Below are 24,621 nucleotides of genomic sequence, written 5' to 3'. Positions count from 1 at the left end.
TCATATGCAGGTATGCATGAAGATTTACAACCGCTACATGATTATCATATGCAGGTATGCGTGAAGATTTACAACCACTATAGGATTATCATATGCAGGTATGCCTGAAGATTTACAAATGCTACTTGATTATCATATGCAGGTATGCGTGAAGATTTACAACCACTATAGGATTATCATATGCAGGTATGCGTGAAGATTTACAAATGCTATAGGATTATCATATGCAGGTATGCCTGAAGATTTACAACCACTATAGGATTATCATATGCAGGTATGCGTGAAGATTTATAAATGCTATAGGATTATCATATGCAGGTATGCCTGAAGATTTACAACCACTATAGGATTACAACCACTATAGGATTATCATATGCAGGTATGCGTGAAGATTTACAAATGCTATAGGATTATCATATGCAGGTATGCGTGAAGATTTACAACCGCTACAGGATTATCATATTTAGGTATGCATGATGATTTACAACCGCTACAGGATTATCATATGCAGGTATGCCTGAAGATTTACAAATGCTATAGGATTATCATATGCAGGTATGCCTGAAGATTTACAAATGCTACAGGATTATCATATGCAGGTATGCCTGAAGATTTACAACCACTATAGGATTATCATATGCAGGTATGCCTGAAGATTTACAACCACTATAGGATTATCATATGCAGGTATGCGTGAAGATTTATAAATGCTATAGGATTATCATATGCAGGTATGCCTGAAGATTTACAACCACTATAGGATTACAACCACTATAGGATTATCATATGCAGGTATGCGTGAAGATTTACAAATGCTATAGGATTATCATATGCAGGTATGCGTGAAGATTTACAACCGCTACAGGATTATCATATGCAGGTATGCGTGAAGATTTACAACCGCTGCAGGATTATCATGTGCAGGTATGCATGAAGATTTACAACCGCTACAGGATTATCATATGCAGGTATGCGTGAAGATTTACAACCACTATAGGATTATCATATGCAGGTATGCCTGAAGATTTACAACCACTATAGGATTATCATATGCAGGTATGCGTGAAGATTTACAAATGCTATAGGATTATCATATGCAGGTATGCGTGAAGATTTACAACCGCTACAGGATTATCATATGCAGGTATGCGTGAAGATTTACAACCGCTGCAGGATTATCATATGCAGGTATGCATGAAGATTTACAACCGCTACAGGATTATCATATGCAGGTATGCGTGAAGATTTACAACCACTATAGGATTATCATATGCAGGTATGCCTGAAGATTTACAACCACTATAGGATTATCATATGCAGGTATGCGTGAAGATTTACAAATGCTATAGGATTATCATATACAGGTATGCGTGAAGATTTACAACCGCTACAGGATTATCATATTTAGGTATGCATGAAGATTTACAACCGCTACAGGATTATCATATGCAGGTATGCCTGAAGATTTACAAATGCTATAGGATTATCATATGCAGGTATGCCTGAAGATTTACAAATGCTACAGGATTATCATATGCAGGTATGCCTGAAGATTTACAACCACTATAGGATTATCATATGCAGGTATGCCTGAAGATTTACAACCACTATAGGATTATCATATGCAGGTATGCGTGAAGATTTACAACCGCTACAGGATTATCATATGCAGGTATGCGTGAAGATTTACAAATGCTACAGGATTATCATATGCAGGTATCCGTGAAGATTTACAAATGCTACATGATTATCATATGCAGGTATCCGTGAAGATTTACAAATGCTATAGGATTATCATATGCAGGTATGCGTGAAGATTTACAACCACTATAGGATTATCATATGCAGGTATGCGTGAAGATTTACAAATGCTACAGGATTATCATATGCAGGTATGCGTGAAGATTTACAAATGCTACAGGATTATCATATGCAGGTATGCGTGAAGATTTACAACCACTATAGGATTATCATATGCAGGTATGCATGAAGATTTACAAATGCTACAGGATTATCATACACTGGTATGTGTGAAGATTTACAACCACTACAGAATTATCATACACTGGTATGCGTGAAGATTTACAACCACTATAGGATTATCATACGCTGGTATGCGTGAAGATTTACAACTGCTAATAATGGTGTCCAATGAATGCATGAAGATTTACAACTGCTAATAATGGTGTCCAATGAATGCATGACGTCATTTGGGTGAGGATTACACATGACCATAGAAACTAAACAGTATTAACTTGAAACTAGATGGTACTGATAATCTACTCTTGTGTTGTTAACACTGTCAATCAAATCTGCAAATCTGACCGGATTAACGTTATGTATTTGTCTATATACATTGGTATAATATATTCAGTTTACATAATGTATGCTAATTTTGTTACTGACAGGGTCTTCCGTTACGAACAGATAAGCTGAACACTATGGTGTACGAGCAGTGGCTTATGACAGACCTGCGAGAGTTGAGCACCTCCTGTCTTCCACTGGACGTAGCAACAGCCACGAAGTTACAGCTTTCAGGAAATTATGCCTTACAGGTGACACCATTTTGTGTATTTTGTGAAAGCAGTACCAGTGTTGCTGTCAGAAAGAAATTTTTGGGTATGTTCCTATGGAATTGAATGCAACCACAGTCAACGGGGGCTATAGGGGGCCTTCCCCAGAAGGAAAATGGGTTAGGTTTAGGGTAGGGTTAAGAAAATCATACAATAATGATAAGAGTTATTAATTTGTCAAAAGGTTAACTTAAAAAATAAAAAATCTGCAAATTTGTTTAGGTATGGCATCATACCCATTTTACCACCTAATTACAGATGATAAGAACGATCTATCAGGGCTACATGTTTACTTTGTTTTATATAACAATATTACATACAGTCTTTGAAACTTGAGGAAACCACCACCACAAAAAAAGCCCAAGTTTTGGATTGGTTGTGGCAGTTTGGATTATGATTGGGTAATTTTCACTCAATTGCAAAAGATTGTGTTCACCATAAAGCTGACTATTTTCCAGGGCCACATCAAGGGTGTTCATTAGTAGAGAGCAGGTGACAATTTATGTGGCTACTGCTGCCACCACCACCTCTTACTATTTAAACTTAAAATTATTGAACTCACTGAGCTCAGTAGATGTATCTGCCTGATTTCTCAAAGACAATGAACACCCTTGTCCAGGTATTACCGTATTTGACCGGAAATAAGCCCATGTCTTTGAATAAGCCCACCTCCGTTTTGATAGCATTTAAGAAATTAGGCCCTCATTCGTAAATAAGCCCACCCCCAACTTCGTCACCTTATAAATAACATGAAATTGCAAGTTTGCTCAAAGTTCATTTAAAAGGTCATACCTCCTGCAGATAATTAAACACAAATGTAACACAATATTTTACCACCAGTGAGATTTAGCAGTCTAACAATAACAGTGTGTAACATTGTTTTCAATTTCATGCCTGCAGTATTTCTCTGAAGTATCCAAGCCAAGTATGAACTAAAAACCAGTGTCTATTTTTACCACCACACTGGGTCCGCAGTTAATGCTAATTAAGCAAATACCGTATTCTGATTGGCTAAGAACAATGACCTTAGATTGACAATTCTTTGCAGTGTAAGCTACCTGCCCATGTCAGAAACGTGTGTATAGGCTATTGAGTTTGTTGTTAATTGCTGTTGTTTTAAGTCTTCTCAGTATTAAATTTTGGATGTAATTAAAAACAGCACTGGTAAGTAATTGTAACATAGAAGGTGTGTTTCTGATAATTAGATACTAAATAAAAAAAAACCCAATTTAATTAATAAACAATTATTATTTATTAATAACAAATGGAACACTAATTAATAGATGTGCTACTGAACGTTTTTTGTTTTTTTCCTAGTTCATTTAAATATTGTTATTTATTTTAATTATAATTATTAAAAAAAATTTCAACAAAACTGGCCCCTTGTCTGGGAATAAGCCCACCCCATGCCAAGCTCACAATGAGTTGTCTTGGCCCCCTGGGCTTATTTCCGGTCAAATACGGTAACCAAGTGGGATCTTGGGATCTCTAAGTATTGAAAGATTTATATATTAATCAGGTAAATAATTGTACATTTAAACTTTACTTTGATTGTTTTAAAGGTGAATTCATGTGTTGATGTTGGAATTCCTTATTATGGTCAGCTGCAGAAAGAACGTGGAACGGAGAATGCCAACTCTATGGTATCCGGGGAACACACTACCCAACCTGCAGTAAGATCTTAACTCTATGGTATTCGGGGAACACCCAACCCAACCTGCAGTGAGGTCTTAACTCTATGGTATCAGGGGAACACACTACCCAACCTGCAGTGAGGTCTTAACTCTATGGTATCAAGAGAACACACTACCCAACATGCAGTAAGATCTTAACTCTGTGGTATCAGGGAAATTCACCACCCATCCTGCAGTAAGATCTTAACTCCATGGTATCAGGGGAACTCACCACTCAACCTGCAGTAAGATCTTAACTCTATGGTATCAGGGGAACACACCACCTAACCTGCAGTAAGATATTAACTATATGGTATCAGGGGAACACACCACCTAACCTGCAGTAAGATATTAACTCTATGGTATCAGGGGAACACACCACCTAACCTGCAGTAAGATCTTAACTCTATGGTATCAGGGGAACACACCACCTAACCTGCAGTAAGATATTAACTCTATGGTATCAGGGGAACACACCACCTAACCTGCAGTAAGATATTAACTCTATGGTATCAGGGGAACACACCACCTAACCTGCAGTAAGATCTTAACTCCATGGTATCAGGGGAACACACCACCTAACCTGCAGTAAGATATTAACTCCATGGTATCAGGGGAACACACCACCTAACCTGCAGTAAGATATTAACTCCATGGTATCAGGGGAACACACCACCTAACCTGCAGTAAGATATTAACTCCATGGTATCAGGGGAACACACCACCTAACCTGCAGTAAGATATTAACTCTATGGTATCAGGGGAACACACCACCCAACCTGCAGTAAGATCTTAACACTAACTTCATTATTATACTTATATCACACCACCCAACCTGCAGTAAGATATTAACACTAACTCCATTATTATACTTATATACTCTTCAAAAGAAGAAACGCAAAACCACATTGTCGTAACATTTGGAGAATTGATTTAATTATTGAATGGTGAGTCCGATAATTACCAAATGTTGCAGGATTGTTCACAATTCACTCTAGTCCATTGTGAGTAAGTGATAGGACACACCACCAAGGTCAAGGTCATCTGGAGTCAATACCGGGTGTGGCCTCCGCGTGTGTTGACAACTGCCTGGCACCGCCTGCCCATTGAAGCAACCAGAGTACGGATGACGTCCCGGGGGATGGTGGCCCACTCGGCCTGCAAGGCTGCTGCCAGCTCGGGCAGGGTCTGGGGCTGTGGTTGTCGCTGTCGGAGGCGTCGGTCCAACTCGTCCCATAGATTCTCAATTGGGTTCAAATCCGGTGATATCGATGGCCAAGGAAGGACATTAATGTTGTTGTTCTGTAGGAAAGCCCGTTGTGAGGCCTGGCGTTGTCATGTTGGAACACTGCGTTGGCGTTGGCCATAACTGGAACGATGTGTGGCCGGAGGATCTGGTCAATGTAGCCCTGTGCATTCAGGTTGCCCTGCACGTGGACCAGGTCAGTTCTGCCAGTGTGTGAGATGGCTGCCCACACCATGACACTACCCCCGCCGAATCTGTCCACTTCCTGCACGCAGTTTGCCGCATAACGTTCACCACGACGCCTATACACGCGACATCTTCCATCATGACGTCGGAGCAGAAATCGGGACTCGTCACTGAACCACACCTGTCTCCATCGCAGTTGAGGCCATTGTCGATGAATCTGGCACCACTGCAGTCGGAGTCGACGGTGTTGTGGTGTTAAGATGACACCTCGAACTGGACGTCTGGCACGAATTCTTACCTCACGTAGGCGGTTCCGTACGGTCTGGTCGGATATCCTGCGCAAACCTGGTATTGCTGCGGCTGTGGAGGTGGCAGTAGTCAATCGTTCCCGAAGGTGGTGTACCCGGATGTAGCGGTCCTGCCCGGGGGTAGTGACCCGTGGTCGACCGGATCTAGGGAGGTCACGTGTTGATCCATGTTGCTGGTAACGGTCCCACAGTCTGGAGATGGTGCTTGGGGACACATGGAATGCCCTGGCAACGGCCGTTCTGGATTCGCCTGCATCTAGTCGGCCGATGGCATTGTTTCTCTGCGGTTCACTGAGACGTGGCATGTCCTGGATTGTCAACTGTCGGCCAGATATAGAGGCCAGGCAAGCGAACACCCTGCACTTTTATACTGTCGGTGTTCATGTTGCACGTGCAGACAACGCACGTGCAGTGGTGACATGGTTTGCACGTGGCTGCGTTTTTGCGAATATTCACATTTTTGAACTTTATTGTACAGTAGCTGCGTTTTATCGAATGTAACCGTGGGAATGTGTTTGGGACATGCAATGACCTTATATTCACAAAGCATGAACCGGTAGGAAACATAAAATCAGCCCTTTCCATTCCGGGACCCCCCAGTGACTTACTTAATTTCTATCTCTACCAATAATGAACCGATTTTTGTGATCTTAGTGTTGTTTTAGGGGTTCTAGCTGATGCTGAGCCTGTTTATCATAATTTCAAAGCTACCGGAAGTGCCCATCACTGACTTCCGGTTTAGGACATCAGCGAAATCAAGGTCGTTATCACGGTAGCGATAAACCTATACATGTAGTACCTCGTTTTCAGGCACGAGAAACCGATTGGTGCATTCCTTTTTGCGATCAGACTATCCTGTTAATAGATAGCCATAATAAGGGTACATAAGCTTAAGCATGATGCTTATTTGTACTGTTCTGTGAATTTATTTGACATTTTAAGTTGCGTAAAAGTGTATGCATGCTTAATTTCAATATAAGTAAAAACTAATATTCAAAATTGCACACAAATTTATCAACACCACAAACAAAATTGGCAACATAATAATACCTCATGGAGTCTACAATAAAGCATAATGAAAATTAATTCAAATAGCACAAATGTATCATAATCATCATTACAGTGCATGATAATACACCAGGGACACAAAATGTAAATAATAAAAATAATATAATAATTACAGGGACAGAAAATGTAAATAATAAAAATAATAATAACATAGCTAGATAATAATATAACTAGATGTATTGTCTAAGTCACTGGATAGAGCTACAGATTGCTGGATGGATTACTCATCCATGTCCTCCTCGTGGAAATCGTCCTTGAACACATATGCACATTCACCAATATAGCACTTGCAGAGGGGGGTGCACGGAAGACGAGCTCGCCCAATTTCTATTGCAGTACGTCGAACAGGTGGAAAGCCTCTTGAATATTATCATTGCCTGCCGCTCGGGTGACTGGGAAGAGTACTTGGGTGCATTACCTGATCAAGTATTTCTTCGCCCACGACCTCCTCAACTACGCTCGCCTGATGCCAGTCCACCTCGCACAAATGAACGCACTCGAATGAGATGATCCAGCTACCTGGGAAGCACTGTAGTCAGGAGATTTCGTTGTGGCAAAATCAGAAGTTCCTTTCACTCACCTATATACCGATCAGACCCTCGAGCAAGAGATTATGGGGTTGAAGTGCCATAGTGGCATGGTTGGATTAAGTCAAGACGAAGCTGCTTTGGACACCCCATCTCGCACGTATAGTGAAGAATTACCTACACAGCTTCCCTCAAGCCTCCAAATCTTCAAAGCGAAGTTAACACTACCAGCTCTCAGGTAGTGTAGCAGTAAGATTAAGAGCCAATGCACTGAAGTTCCATCACTCCATCGAGTTGCACTGTGCTGGGAATCCTTTCAAAGTTAAGTCTCCTTTGAAGAACTTAGTTTCATCAGCTCTTATACCAGCAGATGCGAAGGACGACATTCTGCATTTTACAGAGAAGGAACATCAGCGATTTGAACACTTCATTCATGACAGATTGTTGCCGACGTCAGTGCTCTCAGTATGGGATCCTATGAAAAAACTCAAACTGAAGACGTTCTCGAACTGGATGGCGAAAACGAAAGTCCACCTGGGTGATAGTCATCAAGCTGCGAAAGTAATGTGAGCTGTTAGGTCGATGTCTGAGCATCCAAGGAAGCAGCAGACCCGACCTGGTGCCAAAATTAGAGGAGATGATTGGGTTGTATGAGATGTCAGTGGTGCCACGCTCTCTGTGTGCCATTGATGGGTCTCTGTACATCTCTACAGACAAGGCCAGCCAGATGCATGCCATTGAAGGAGTGAAAGCTCAGTCTGTACAAGCTGCACCTGCACTGGATCAAGCGCCTATTCCGTACAGAGTACTGATTGTCGATGCCATGGCAGTTCTTCAGCACATGAAGAAAACACTGACCATGCGGAAGCTATCTGACCTTCAAGAGGCATTCATCAAGCGCATCGAATGGATGATGGTCGACTACAGTGAGGGTCGAGTGATGTTTGATCGTTAAATTGATCAGTCATTAAAGAACAAGACACGCCAGAAGAGAGCCGTAACATCCACAGAATTCCAGATCCACCCGGAAATGAAGCTCACGATGTCTATTAAGGAGATACTCTGCTTCAAAGACCAAGAATAGTCTGACAACCATGTTCGCTAGGGGCCTCCTGGAACACTTCTCCAGCAGTAACACCTTCAAGCTCATTATCATGTATGACACAAAGATCAAGGGCCACAGTTTTGAAGAAAATTATTCCCATGAAGAGGCCGATACGGTTATTCCTCATCAAGTCCTGGCTGCTACAGATGAGAATGCTGAGCAAGAAGTATGTGTTTGGTCACCCGACATGGACGTGCTGACCTTGTGTCCCATGGTCGCCTAGGATCTCACACTCGTCTGAAGTTTCTTACAGGCAGACAAACAAAATACCGTGAAATCGATGTGGTGGAGCAGGTACAAGTAATTGGATGACACAAATGTCAAGGCCTTATTGGACTTCACAATTTTTCTGGAGGTGACTGGGGTGAAAAATTTGTAGGCATTACCAAGAACACCTAGGTTGACGCCTACATGAAGTTAGATGAAGATGACCCTGCCATCAACTGTTTCCGGGAGCTTGGGGACCATCAGTTCCAGACAGACCTAGTCAATGGTCAACTGCCACTGCAGGTCAAGGTTTTGAAGTGGTTTGTGTGCCGCGTCCACTGCCCGACAGGTCCCACAACGATACCAGAGCTGAGATGGGAGCTGTTTCGTTCCAAGAACTTGGAGGGAGAGATGCTGCCTCCTACGCGTGCAGCCTTGATGCCACATATCATACGCGTGAACTACATCGCCATGCATGATAAATCCTACACCACTAAATCGCCGACTCTTCTTCCAATTGAACAAAATGGCTGGCACGTCGAGTAAGGAGATCATGTTCCTGTCAGGTGTATCAACCTGCCTGCCCCTCGCGCTGTGGTCGAGTTGACTAAATGTGCCTGTAAATCAGGATGCCAGGGAAGGTGTAGTTGTCGCAAGAATAGTCTTCCGTGCAACCCCCTCTGTAAGTGCTATATTGGTGAATGTGCGAATGTGTTCAAGGACGATTTCCACGAGGAGGACATGGATGAGTAATCCATCCAGCAATCTGTAGCTCCATCCAGTGACTTAGACAATACATCTAGTTATATTATTATCTAGTTAGGTAATTGTTATATTATTTTTATTATTTAAATTTTCTGTCCCTGTAGTTTTTATATTATTTTTATTATTTTCATTTTGTGTCCCTGGTGTATTGTCATGCACTGTAACGATGATTGTGATACATTTGTGCTATTTGAATTAATTTTCATTATGCTTTATTGTAGACTCTATGAGGTATTATTATGTTGCCAATTTTGTCTGTGATGTTGATAAATTTGTGTGCAACCTTGATTTCGCTGATGTCCTAAACCGGGCGTCAGTAATCGGCACTTCTGGTAGCTTCGAAATTATGATAAATAGACTCAGTATCAGCTAGAACCCCTAAAACGACACTAAGATCACAAAGATCGGTTCAGTATTAGTGGAGATAGAAATTGAGTAATTGGCGGGGGGTCCTGGGATGAAAAGGGCCCCCCAGAAGGGGATGGAAGGGTCTGAAAATTTGAACCCCATCATTTTCCGATAGTTTGACCCCAAATGAACCCAAACAAGTAAAAAAAAAAAACTTCAGCATTCAAATCCTACGGGAATACATGTCATACCACACTATAATATGAAATAAGACTTTATTATTATTGTACCAGACCACCCAACCTGAAGTAAGATGACAACTCTAAACTTCATTATTACTCGAAGTAAAGTCTTAACAGTAATAACACTAAAGTCCATTGTTAGGCTTGTATGAGAATGTTAAGTTTTGAAGCTAAAACTGTTTCCTTTAGCAGGTATCAAAACAAGCATTGTGTCTGGTAACCCATTTACAGGTTACCACAAAAAATAGCCTGGTAATCTATAGGTTACCACAACTATATGAAAGTTAGAATTGAATTCCTGTTACTACTACTTTTAACACGAACGTTCTGCTATTGTATCGATGCGCACGAACATCGGTACGAGAAACGAAGTCTGGAAGTAAATTTATCTAGTGGGCGCTGCTTAAATGCGGATTGCCGAAATTGCTTTGCAAGTGCACACGAACATCGATGCAATTTTGTAAGAGAAAACGAAACGCAGAAGTAAATTCATCTAGTAGACGCTGCTTAAATGCGGAATGACTATAATTGCTTGCAATTGCACAAGTGCACATGAACATCAATGCAATTTCTTACGAGAAAATTAAACGTGGAATTCCAGAACGCATAGCCTGGTTTACGTTCAGAAACGAAACTACTGTTCGTTTAAAGTTTTGTCGAGAACGAAACACCGTTCTCGACTTTTCTTACATGTGGTAACCTCCCGGTAACCCGAACGACCATTGTCGACTTATTTCGATGCCTGCTTTAGGAACAAAACAAAATATAGGAACCTAGTCTATTTGCTTGTTTATTTTACTGTTTCCACAGTGGCAGCCCAAGCCTTCTCGCATGTTAATGCTAAAACTGACTGACGGAATGCTGGATGTGCTTGGCATGGAATATCAACATATTCCCCAGCTTAAGAACGTAGTGCCAGGAACAAAGGTATGCATTATCATTAAATGTGTCATTTGGGTAACAAACATTGTGTGTGCTTCTCAAAGTTCTCGTATGGAGAAAATGACAATTTTAAATGCAATATTGAATTATTTATTTCATAACCATGTCTTTAGGTAAATTTATTAATCCCATACCTGGGGCAGAATGTAGCCCACTGGTTGGTGCGTGGTCAGTATGGAATCAATCCCCATCTGTGGGCCTATTAAGCTATTTCTTGTTCCAGCCAGTGCACCATAACTGATATATCAATGGCCGTGGTATATGCTATCCTGTCTGTAGGATGTAATAAATGAATGTGCTCTAGTAGTGTCGTTAAACAAAACACATTTTAACTTTTAGTCCCCTACTGGTCCATCAGGCCCTTGAACGTAGGACTTTATTTTCCAAAATGGCTCACGATATGGAGCTGAAATGTTGTGTATAAAATATATCATGTACTGTTACAGATAAAGTTTGACTTTCATGGGGTTATTATTATCATTTATTACATACCTATTCAATCTTACTATAGTGATAAAGACATTTTTAAACCATGTGATAAATTTATCTTGTATCGCACATATGTGCGAACTGAACCAGAATTTTTAAATGGGGAATTCCCTTTTTATCTTTACTGGAATTAGTGCCTTTTTGTTACTGATGTCATATATGATTTACAAATTACTTCACATCGTATTTAAAACATTACACTAGATTGCCTCAGAGTAAGATTCTTAACGTTATGTAAATCCATGAAAGGAGTTTTGATCATAGATTTAACAAAATGTTGTTATGACATTAAATTAAAAACCATTTTTGTAAAGCATAAATTAAGGTATGTAATAAATACAGAACTTTACATATGTTGTTTTCGCTTCCTATTTATTGCACTTGTTTATTTTCGAAAGAACATACCACTCGACCACTGTGCAGTCTTGTGGTATATATTCTTGCGGTATAAACTTGTGCAATAAATAGAAAGCGAAAACAACGTATGTCAAGTTCTGTATATTTATCACATACCGGTAGTTATTGCCCTTGAACTTAGATTGTTTGGCTCAGTTAGAGATGTGTTGTTTTAGCAGTACTTTCAGAATGCTTGTTCCATGTCATAACTGCTTTTAACTGACTGTTTTGTAGGTACAAGAATGATTTACGTTTAATTTAATTGATTTTAATTATTCCTCTTCAAAACAAAGATGCGGTTATGTAGATCTGAGTTTATTGAGAAAACTTAATTCATTGTTGTAGCTACAGAACAAAGGTGACATTATGGAGTAACTTTAATTCATTGTATCTGCAAACAAAGTTGGAATTATGGAATACATTTAATTCATTCTTGTATCTACAGCAGTGGGATTTAGTCAGTTGGTCGAGTGCTCGCTTGAGGTGCTTGTGACGTAGGATCAAATCACCTCGGTGGATCCATTGAACTGATTGGGTTTTTTTATTGTTCCAGCTAGTGCACCACAACTAGTCAAAGGCTGTGGTTTGTGTTTTTCTGTCGGGGAAAGTGCATATAAAAAATCCCTTGCTGCATTAGGAAAAATGTAGCAGATTTCCTCTGATGACTACAAGAAGTATTTCCCACTCCTGACATCCAATAGCCGATTATTAATTAAGTAATGTACTGTAGTGTTGTCTTTAAACAAAACAAACTTCTTATATCTACTAAACAAAGATGGGGTTATGGCATATATACATAATTCATACTGGCCTCGGTAAGTTATTGTATGTAAGACTGGGAGGTACTGGTACTAGGCCTGCGAAGCTTCGTATATTCAATTCGATTCGAAATTGTTGCGAAGCTTCGATTCGATTTGATTTTTGTGTATTCGGAATTTCGAATATTGGAGTGTACGGACACTTGGAAAAAGAGGGACAAACTATATGGCCAACTGTTAACATTAATAAACAATAAACAATGTGGAAGACAAAGCAGGATCACGTGAAGTATTTCCCACTCCTGGCTACAGTCGCAAGACACACACTCGGCATTCAAGCTACTAACTGCTCTTCAGAAAAGGTGAATTCCACAGACACAAACGTTATAACTGACAAACGACACTCTCTCGCCAAAATGCAGACACTCATATGAGGATATAAAAACGCTGATCTCATCCTATCCATGTCAGACTTCAAGCAGAGAAAGTGATGTGATTATAATGTTATATGCATCATGACACACTGAATCGATAATTAAGTCTGTCAATAAATATTGCTTGACTTAACGAGTATTTTAATTTTTAGGATTCTGTTTTTGTATGTGCAAGGAATATCCAATGGTATTTAGTTTTGACCTCCGATTGGTGATGAGTGTTAATTTTCACATGTTTACTTGAATTATTTTGTGATCTAATTAAAAGCCAATAAATGATCACTTTCAAGATATTATCTCGTGTTGGTTCAGCTGTTCAACCTATGTACACATTAGTACTGGTTTTCTATTTAGGGCGCTTTATTATTTAAACTTCAACCTTGTGTAATCATGTTAATCACTATACGTACTCCTAATTGAGGGATATTTATATTGTCTTTCTAATTTCCTTCACTGAGCTGAATATTCCTTCGTGAACTGCATCTGATACACTTGATTATTCTCCAAGGTATTCGAGATTCGAAATTCAATTCGATTCGAACATTTTCGAATATTCGATTCGAAATTCAATTCGAACGGAAAACTGAGATTTGCAGGTCCCTAACTGGTACTGCTATTGGCTTCCAGCTACAGTGGGTTTTGAAGGCTCATTGGCATTAACAACCATTAACACACTGTCCTAAACAGATAGCTGATGTATTGCACATTTAATTGGGTATAAGCTTAGTTTTTGTTTTGTAGATTTTGCTACAGGGCCGTGTTCTGTGTCGACGCGGGGTGTTGATGTTGAAATCTGACAATGTTCAGGTGCTCGGTGGAGAAGTAGATTCATTGGTTGAGAATAACACCGCAGAGAACCTTCTTACATCCGCCATGTAAGTCTGACATTCAGAATAAACTGCTCAGTGAACAAACACCACAGAGAACCTTCTTAAGTCCGCCATGTACGTCTGACATTCAGAATAAACTGCTCAGTGAACAAACACCACAGAAATAAATAGTGTCTGTGATATTAGACTTACTTCTATTATTTTTAAGCGCTATCATCGCATTGATGTTACATTTTGGTATTGATTTGAAATGGTGAAATAATAAATTACTGTATATTAAATATTGACCTTTTAATAGTCTGGCTCCAAGTATATGTTGCATATTAATATAGTTCAAGATCCTTAGGTTGGTGGAAATGTCTAGATCGCCATGGTAATATATTGTGTTTGTATGAAGAGTTGATTCTGTATTTTACAGGCAAGACAACCTGAAACATGCCAACAAATCGGAAAGAAGTGAGTTTTCAGGACGAATTCTTGCCTCTGATAAAAGCAAGTTGAAACTGGAGGCTTTCTCCCAGTCACAGAAACCATCGTATGTGCAACATATAAAGAAGGAAATTGATATGCCACCCACATCTGTGAGTGACAGGAGTTGGCCAGAAAACAGGTTGTCACGGCTACCTATGAATAACATAAAAAAAGAAAATGGCTTCTTGACTGCCCTGAAAGCAGAGAGAGGTATGGATGATGATTTATTTTCACTCGGACATAGATAATAGATGTAGTTTGTTTGATTGGGCATGTGTAAGTTAGTATGCTGAATAATCAATGCTAAAGTAAACAGTTCACACTGATTTGTTGTTAACATTAATCTAGGATTGTTGGCACCACAATGATGCTGTGACCTGATACATGTTTTTAACAGTAGTATTGCTGTTGAGTTTCTAAAACAGAGACCGGCCTGGAATGCCAGATAGGAATATCAGGCATTAGAGAATTTATGTATATTTCTCCACAAACATCAAAGTGACAATCTTAGATCCATTTCAAGCAAATTTGTCAATCTTTTAAATAATGAATTAATGTTTAACAACACCCCAGCAACCAATCTTTTAAATGCTGTGATTTGTGTGTATTCTGATTGTTGTAAATATTACAGACACACTCTCTGTTCAACATCCTTCTCGTGAGCTCATCGTGTCTAATTGATTTGTTCGTTCTAATTTACTTTTAGAAGCTGAAACTACAAAAAGACTGCAACCGAAGCCAGAAGAATATGAGGTGAGTTTAAGAATTGTTTTAATGTCCTGTCACACCATTAATTATTACCACTTAGGAAGAGTTTTAATAGGCCATTAGTGTTATAACAGTTAGCTTTTTGCTTCCTTCATACTCTTGGAGAAGTTTGTAGTATACAGACGAACCATCAAGATTTATCATCTTTTTAACTGTTATGGGGTTTGGGGTGGGGGGTTTTTAAGTGGACAAAAGTTTTGTTTTAAGTATTATAATAGGCAACAATTGTTTAGTTATTGGGTTTTTTTCAATATGGGCACATCTGTATAGACAACATGAAATGTTATCTATGATATTACTCAATATTTACAAATGTTATCTCTTTCAGTGGTCTGATGACATGAATGATTTGTTTGCTGATGACGAAGAGGATTTCAACATGTTCAGTGATGTAGACACTGCTGGTCGACCCAGCAATGTCGGCATATCACAGAAACACACTTACAGTAGCAGCAGTTTTAGCTCTTCTCACAGAAACGTTTTAAACAGAAATACTAGTGAATCTGGCAGGTTTACCACAGAACCTCGGAAAAGAAAAGAAAATCAGCTGGACAATATGTTTGTTTCCAGTGTATCTTTGAGTGCGACAAGCGAGAAACGTCCAGGGTCAAAGGTCAATAACGGAGACTCTGCACACAGTTCAGAAGATATGCTGTGTGATTTTGATGATGACTTTGACATGGATGATCTCGAAATGATAGAGATGTCTGAATCCAGTGCCAACGTCAGCCCGGTTGTGTCAAACACAAACTCTAAAATTAAAGACAAACCATGTTCTTACTCAGTATCTACTGCTCCGAAGAGAGAGATGGTTTTGGATTCTCGAGTTGAAATCTACTCTAACGACCAACATATTCCTTCTGAAGTTAAGACTGAACCTTATTTCAATTCAGTGTCTACAAGAGATAAAGTTCCTCTTTTTTCTACAGACAACAAGAGTGATTCTTCATTACTCACTAAAGTTGTTAACACAGAGCCAAGACGCTCGGGAGTATGTACATCACAACAAACCACACAGAAAGATTCGTTAGTAAATAAATCAAGACCAAATGTAGGTCAGAATAGAATGAGTCTGCCAAAAGCTGTGATTCATCCGCTGCAAGTATGCCAACCTAAAGGTACAAACAATAACAATTCTCAGTCTATAATAGAAAGATTTCTGGGACCACATTCACCAGTTAGCAGTTCACGACCTGCTTATTCCACTGACACAGAGTTCACATATTTGTCAGAAGCATTACAAGAACCTGTAGCAGGAAAAACATTTCTCATAAAGGTATATGGCGTGGAGCTTGGGCTTTGGCAAGTGGTTAAGTACTTTCTCTGGGCTTTAGCTTATTTATGTATAGAAGTTAAATACCATGATTTTAAAAATGATTAAACGCATTTGTTCATTTTATTATTAAATCATCAATCAACAGACGACCAACTAATATTTGGTCAGTGTTAATTTACTATTTTACAAACGACATTCCCACAAATGTCATTCAGACTATATATATATTTGTCTTTAGTAACAGTATAGTCGTGAAAGAATTACCTCATATTCTTGTGGAATGCATAGCCACTTTTTCCAAAAGCGCTATATTCACTAATGTGAATAACAGTGCTACATTTGCTGACATCAGGGTTAACAATGAACTTCAACATGATGGTGCCCTTATCAAATTGGACTGTTTATCAAATTATGACTTTTAAAAGTTTTTCCAATCTAATATATCTAAAGATGACTATCTTTGTATTATTGGTCACATTGGTAACAGTAAAGTGCCTCAGGTCAGCAGGCAACTGCCAAGTGTATACACATGGATGATTGGTTTCTGTAAGTCTCCTACAGTTAATAAGCTGACTGATTTCTGTAAGTCTCCTACAGTTAATGTGCTGACTGATTTCTGTAAGTCTGCTACAGTTAATGTGCTGACTGATTTCTGTAAGTCTGCTACAGTTAATACGCTGACTGATTTCTGTAAGTCTGCTACAGTTAATACGCTGACTGACTGCTGTAAGTCACCTACAGTTAATATGCTGACTGATTTCTGTAAGTCTGCTACAGTTAATGTGCTGACTGATTTCTGTAAGTCTGCTACAGTTAATATGCTGACTGATTTCTGTAAGTCTGCTACAGTTAATACGCTGACTGATTTCTGTAAGTCTCCTACAGTTAATACGCTGACTGATTGCTGTAAGTCTCCTACAGTTAATACGCTGACTGATTTCTGTAAGTCTCCTACAGTTAATACGCTGACTGATTTCTGTAAGTCTCCTACAGTTAATATGCATGACTGATTTCTGTAAGTCTGCTACAGTTAATGCGCTGACTGATCTCTGTAAGTCTGCTACAGTTAATGTGCTGACTGATTTCTGTAAGTCTGCTACAGTTAATGTGCTGACTGATTTCTGTAAGTCTGCTACAGTTAATGTGCCGACTGATTTCTGTAAGTCTGCTACAGTTAATACGCTGACTGATTTCTGTAAGTCTCCTACAGTTAATATGCTGACTGATTGCTGTAAGTCTCCTACAGTTAATACGCTGACTGATTTCTGTAAGTCTCCTACAGTTAATATGCTGACTGATTTCTGTAAGTCTCCTACAGTTAATATGCATGACTGATTTCTGTAAGTCTGCTACAGTTAATGCGCTGACTGATTTCTGTAAGTCTGCTACAGTTAATGTGCCGACTGATTTCTGTAAGTCTGCTACAGTTAATGTGCCGACTGATTTCTGTAAGTCTGCTACAGTTAATGTGCCGACTTATTTCTGTAAGTCTGCTATAGTTAATGTGCCGACTGATTTCTGTAAGTCTGCTACAGTTAATCTGCCGACTGATTTCTGTAAGTCTGCTACAGTTAATACGCTGACTGATTTCTTTAATGTGCATCATTGATGTTTCTAACTGGGATATGTGTTGTAATGTTTGTTAACTTGCATCAGTGATTTCTCTAACAGGGCTATATTTCCACTTTGACCAGCAAGCTGACCAGTAGACAGGGCCAGGACTGGCATCTCTCGTGTAAAATCAACGATGGCTCTGCTGTCGCCGAGATGGACTTGTCAAACAAGGTTATAGTTATACTTCACTATTTTTGTTGCATAATGTGGTTCATCGTCACATTATACATGTAGGAACAGATTTATGTAATGCACATGCTAAAAACTCAAGGCAGTTGGGTTCAGGGATTTATTCCCAGGCCAAACCAGTTGTACATAAGTAAAACATGCTGTGGGTGATAAATCTCCCAAATATAAAATACAGAATCCTGTATGTCACATCAAGCTGTATGGTGAATAACAATGGCTGATCATTTGTGTCAATTTGTTCCATCTACATAAAAGTTCCATCAATAAAAATGTGAATACTATTTTTATATTTTTACTAGCTACGGTACAGTGAAAATATGACTTTTCACCCAATATCACTTTTATAGTTTCTGTAAATTTATAAATTTCATGGCTATTGTATATAATAATTTTTTTACTTTGTGAAGATAACCTGTCTTAAATTGGGCTAAAGTTTTAAAATAAATGTGTGTATTATAAAAGCAATGTGAAAAATTGGCCATTCACTTGTAGCTTTTTATTTTTTTAATGTCTCATTTGTCATTAAAGTTTACTGAATCTCTTAAGTTATTGATTTATATTTTCAGGTTTTAGCCGAGTTGATTGGTTTTTCGGCTCCAGATAGTGTGGTATGTATACTTTTTGATCAGTCAAGCTTATAGTTTGTATCTACAGAAAAGACAAAAATCCAGCCCAATGTTCTCGTTATATGCTAGGAGGGAAGGCCATTCTGCTCTTAAGTTTAATTGCTATGCAATCACATTTTGTCAGTCCACTTCACTGTTTTGTCATTATCCCTCCCTCACTGATCAAAACTATTTTAATATGTGAACACAATATCTATTTTGATATGTGCACACAATATCCACAAAATACCTGAATATGTGTACTCGAAGCAAATTGCTCAGCTGTCTCCAGATCATTCGTGAATACACTATTGTGTTACCAAGTTAATGTGTATTTTATGCCTTATAAACCCTAAACTGGAACCTATTCCTACAGAATCAAACAAAAATTAGTTAATTACTAAATCAGAAAGCATACAGTGTTGATGTATTGAAATGCTTGTTGTTGTTTTTTGTTGTTTCCAGTAATTTAACAACCCATTTGTTATGGTGTACACTGCAATTATTATAATAAGAAAAGAGGGACAAATTTTGAGGGATCTTGCATTCCTTTAATTTTCAGCTTTTTATAGATAACCTGTATTTATGCCAACAAAGAAAATTTATCATTCAACATTTTACTTGTTTTAACAGTTTTTGCATGAAGTAGCCATTTACTAGACTGTTGGAAGAATGCTTATAAACATTTAATTACTTAATTTGTTCATTGTCAACATACAAAGTAGGCTTTACCCAGAGAGATGACTTCTGTGTGAGAGTGATAGTTTTTGTATTGGCAGGGTTGAATTTAACAAACCACTTTTTGTTCCAGCTATTAAGTTCAAGATAGGATTTGAAAATATACCTACAGATTTGTGGTTTGTCCAATTTAGACTATAATCACCCAGTAAGCATGTGGGAATGCTGCCTTTAAGTTGAGGATTTCTAAAGGTGTTTGAAAATAAAATTAACAGAATACTTTTTCTGTTATTTTGCACAAGTCAAGTGTTTACTATGTTTCTTCCCTACCTCCGTTAAAATGTTTTAATTGTTTCATGTGTTGTATCTGATTTTTTATTTTAATGTTAATTATTGATATGTAATATGTCTGTTTTTTTATACAGATTATGAGGCAGCGAGCAAAAACTGACAAATCCGTGAAAGACATTCTCACTGAGGTAAGCATGCTTCGAGCACTAGCACTGACAGCAGTGAGAGAGAGGCTCAAGGGAGGGCAGTGCCATTAGATGTTGAGACACTGACAGCAGTGAGAGAGAAGTTCAAGGGAGGGTAGGGCCATTAGATGTTGAGGCAATGACAGCAGTGAGAGAGAAGTTCAAGGGAGGGTAGGGCCATTAGATATTGAGGCAATGACAGCAGTGAGAGAGAGGCTCAAGGGAGGGCAGTGCCATTAGATGTTGAGACACTGACAGCAGTGAGAGAGAAGTTCAAGGGAGGGTAGGGCCATTAGATGTTGAGGCAATGACAGCAGTGAGAGAAAAGTTCAAGGGAGGGTAGGGCCATTAGATGTTGAGGCACTGACAGCAGTGAGAGAAGTTCAAGGGAGGGTAGGGCCATTAGATGTTGAGGCAATGACAGCAGTGAGAGAGAAGTTCAAGGGAGGGTAGGGCCATTAGATATTGAGGCAATGACAGCAGTGAGAGAGGCTCAAGGGAGGGCAGTGCCATTAGATGTTGAGACACTGACAGCAGTGAGAGAGAAGCTCAAGGGAGGGCAGTGCCATTAGATGTTGAGGCAATGACAGCAGTGAGAGAGAAGTTCAAGGGAGGGTAGGGCCATTAGATGTTGAGGCAATGACAGCAGTGAGAGAGAAGTTCAAGGGAGGGTAGGGCCATTAGATATTGAGGCAATGACAGCAGTGAGAGAGGCTCAAGGGAGGGCAGTGCCATTAGATGTTGAGACACTGACAGCAGTGAGAGAGAAGCTCAAGGGAGGGCAGTGCCATTAGATGTTGAGGCAATGACGGCAGTGAGAGAGAAGTTCAAGGGAGGGTAGGGCCATTAGATATTGAGGCAATGACGGCAGTGAGAAAGAAGTTCAAGGGAGGGTAGGGCCATTAGATATTGAGGCAATGACGGCAGTGAGAGAGAGGCTCAAGGGAGGGCAGTGCCATTAGATGTTGAGACACTGACGGCAGTGAGAGAGAAGTTCAAGGGAGGGTAGGACCATTAGATGTTGAGGCAATGACAGCAGTGAGAGAGAAGTTCAAGGGAGGGTAGGGCCATTAGATGTTGAGGCACTGACAGCAGTGAGAGAAGTTCAAGGGAGGGTAGGGCCATTAGATATTGAGGCACTGACAGCAGTGAAAGAGAAGTTCAAGGGAGGGTAGGGCCATTAGATATTGAGGCACTGACAGCAGTTAGAGAGAAGTTCAAGGGAGGGTATGGCCATTAGATATTGAGGCACTGACAGCAGTGAGAGAGAAGTTAAGGGAGCGTAGGGCCATTAGATATTGAGGCACTGACAGCAGTGAGAGAGAAGTTAAGGGAGGGTAGGGCCATTAGATATTGAGGCACTGACAGCAGTTAGAGAGAAGTTCAAGGGAGGGTAGGGCCATTAGATATTGAGGCACTGACAGCAGTGAAAGAGAAGTTCAAGGGAGGGTAGGGCCATTAGATATTGAGGCACTGACAGCAGTTAGAGAGAAGTTCAAGGGAGGGTAGGGCCATTAGATATTGAGGCACTGACAGCAGTGAGAGAGAAGTTAAGGGAGGGTAGGGCCATTAGATATTGAGGCACTGACAGCAGTTAGAGAGAAATTCAAGGGAGGGTAGGGCCATTAGATGTTGAGGCACTGACAGCAGTGAGAGAAGTTCAAGGGAGGGTAGCGCCATTAGATGTTGAGGCACTGACAGCAGTGAGAGAGAAGTTCATGGGAGGGTAGGGCCATTAGATGTTGAGGCAATGACAGCAGTGAGAGAGAAGTTCAAGGGAGGGTAGGGCCATTAGATGTTGAGGCAATGACAGCAGTGAGAGAGAAGTTCAAGGGAGGGTAGGGCCATTAGATATTGAGGCAATGACAGCAGTGAGAGAGGCTCAAGGGAGGGCAGTGCCATTAGATGTTGAGACACTGACAGCAGTGAGAGAGAAGCTCAAGGGAGGGCAGTGCCATTAGATGTTGAGGCAATGACAGCAGTGAGAGAGAAGTTCAAGGGAGGGTAGGGCCATTAGATGTTGAGGCAATGACAGCAGTGAGAGAGAAGTTCAAGGGAGGGTAGGGCCATTAGATATTGAGGCAATGACAGCAGTGAGAGAGAGGCTCAAGGGAGGGCAGTGCCATTAGATGTTGAGACACTGACAGCAGTGAGAGAGAAGCTCAAGGGAGGGCAGTGCCATTAGATGTTGAGGCAATGACGGCAGTGAGAGAGAAGTTCAAGGGAGGGTAGGGCCATTAGATATTGAGGCAATGACGGCAGTGAGAAAGAAGTTCAAGGGAGGGTAGGGCCATTAGATATTGAGGCAATGACGGCAGTGAGAGAGAGGCTCAAGGGAGGGCAGTGCCATTAGATGTTGAGACACTGACGGCAGTGAGAGAGAAGTTCAAGGGAGGGTAGGACCATTAGATGTTGAGGCAATGACAGCAGTGAGAGAGAAGTTCAAGGGAGGGTAGGGCCATTAGATGTTGAGGCACTGACAGCAGTGAGAGAAGTTCAAGGGAGGGTAGGGCCATTAGATATTGAGGCACTGACAGCAGTGAAAGAGAAGTTCAAGGGAGGGTAGGGCCATTAGATATTGAGGCACTGACAGCAGTTAGAAGTTCAAGGGAGGGTATGGCCATTAGATATTGAGGCACTGACAGCAGTGAGAGAGAAGTTAAGGGAGCGTAGGGCCATTAGATATTGAGGCACTGACAGCAGTGAGAGAGAAGTTAAGGGAGGGTAGGGCCATTAGATATTGAGGCACTGACAGCAGTTAGAGAGAAGTTCAAGGGAGGGTAGGGCCATTAGATATTGAGGCACTGACAGCAGTTAGAGAGAAGTTCAAGGGAGGGTAGGGCCATTAGATATTGAGGCACTGACAGCAGTGAGAGAGAAGTTCAAGGGAGGGTAGGGCCATTAGATGTTGAGGCACTGACAGCAGTGAGAGAGAAGTTCATGGGAGGGTAGGGCCATTAGATGTTGAGGCACTGACAGCAGTGAGAGAGAAGTTCAAGGGAGGGTAGGGCCATTAGATGTTGAGGACAGTGATAAAGAGTATCGTACATAATTATCCTGTGACATCTAAGAATTTCCCTCATTTTTAAAGCTTGTGTTTGTTTTAAATTAGTAAATTAATCAGGTCTCATATTTTTGAAACTATCATATTGTAAAACCATCGTAGGCTATGGCATGTCATGACATATTGTAGTGCTAACATAGCTTCAAAAGTCTGTAGCCAGGTTATTAAGTTTGGTTTTGAAACTATCATATTGTAGTGCTAACATAGCTTCAAAAGTCTGTAGCCAGGTTATTAAGTTTGGTTTTGAAACTATCATATTGTAGTGCTAACATAGCTTCAAAAGTCTGTAGCCAGGTTATTAAGTTTGGTTTTGGTAAGAGGGCATTTGGACAGTGGTTTATAATCCATTTACTAAAAAAGAATCAATAAAATGTGACTTTGTAATTTACTAATATTTAATGTCAACATTAAATTGCAAATCCTGACTGGGTAGACATGTGATGCATGTGTGATGGCTTGCTCTTTGTTTGCAGGGATTACACCAGGTAGACGTGTGATGGCTTGCTCTTTGTTTGCAGGGATTACACCAGGTAGACATGTGATACATGTGTGGTGGCTTGCTCTTTCTTTGCAGGGATTGAACCAGGTAGACGTGTGATACATGTGTGATGGCTTGCTCTTTCTTTGCAGGGATTACACCAGGTAGACGCGTGATACACGTGTGATGGCTTGCTCTTTGTTTGCAGGGATTGAACCAGGTAGACGTGTGATACATGTTTGATGGCTTGCTCTTTCTTTGCAGGGATTGAACCAGGTAGACGTGTGATACATGTGTGATGGCTTGCTCTTTCTTTACAGGGATTACAGCAGGTAGACGCGTGATACATGTGTGATGGCTTGCTCTTTCTTTACAGGGATTACAGCAGGTAGACGTGTGATACATGTGTGATGGCTTGCTCTTTCTTTACAGGGATTACAGCAGGTAGACGCGTGATACATGTGTGATGGCTTGCTCTTTGTTTGCAGGGATTACAGCAGGTAGACGCGTGATACATGTGTGATGGCTTGCTCTTTGTTTGCAGGGATTACACCAGGTAGACGCGTGATACACGTGTGATGGCTTGCTCTTTCTTTCCAGGGATTACACCAGGTAGACGCGTGATACACGTGTGATGGCTTGCTCTTTGTTTACAGGGATTACAGCAGGTAGACGTGTGATACATGTGTGATGGCTTGCTCTTTCTTTGCAGGGATTACAGCAGGTAGACGTGTGATACACGTGTGATGGCTTGCTCTTTGTTTGCAGGGATTACAGCAGGTAGACGCGTGATACACGTGTGATGGCTTGCTCTTTGTTTGCAGGGATTACAGCAGGTAGACGCGTGATACACGTGTGATGGCTTGCTCTTTGTTTGCAGGGATTACAGCAGGTAGACGCGTGAT

General features: G+C 40.3%; 1 protein-coding gene across 3 annotated transcripts in view; it reads left to right on the top strand.

The window, feature by feature from the left end:
* Positions 1 to 24,621, top strand: part of LOC121371895 (recQ-mediated genome instability protein 1-like) — a 65,576-nt gene that overhangs the window by 7,331 nt on the left and 33,624 nt on the right. For all 3 annotated transcript variants that reach the window (XM_041498120.1, XM_041498121.1, XM_041498122.1), the window contains exons 3-12: positions 2,409 to 2,555; positions 4,136 to 4,246; positions 11,059 to 11,175; positions 14,009 to 14,142; positions 14,516 to 14,778; positions 15,275 to 15,321; positions 15,665 to 16,612; positions 18,284 to 18,397; positions 18,982 to 19,023; positions 20,124 to 20,177. In XM_041498120.1, the coding sequence (XP_041354054.1) occupies positions 2,409 to 2,555; positions 4,136 to 4,246; positions 11,059 to 11,175; positions 14,009 to 14,142; positions 14,516 to 14,778; positions 15,275 to 15,321; positions 15,665 to 16,612; positions 18,284 to 18,397; positions 18,982 to 19,023; positions 20,124 to 20,177 (1,977 nt within the window). The remainder of the gene's footprint in view (positions 1 to 2,408; positions 2,556 to 4,135; positions 4,247 to 11,058; positions 11,176 to 14,008; positions 14,143 to 14,515; positions 14,779 to 15,274; positions 15,322 to 15,664; positions 16,613 to 18,283; positions 18,398 to 18,981; positions 19,024 to 20,123; positions 20,178 to 24,621) is intronic.

Source organism: Gigantopelta aegis, chromosome 4, assembly GCF_016097555.1.
Source record: "Gigantopelta aegis isolate Gae_Host chromosome 4, Gae_host_genome, whole genome shotgun sequence".
NCBI classification, from domain to species: domain Eukaryota; kingdom Metazoa; phylum Mollusca; class Gastropoda; order Neomphalida; family Peltospiridae; genus Gigantopelta; species Gigantopelta aegis.
This window is presented reverse-complemented; position numbering and strand designations above follow the sequence as displayed.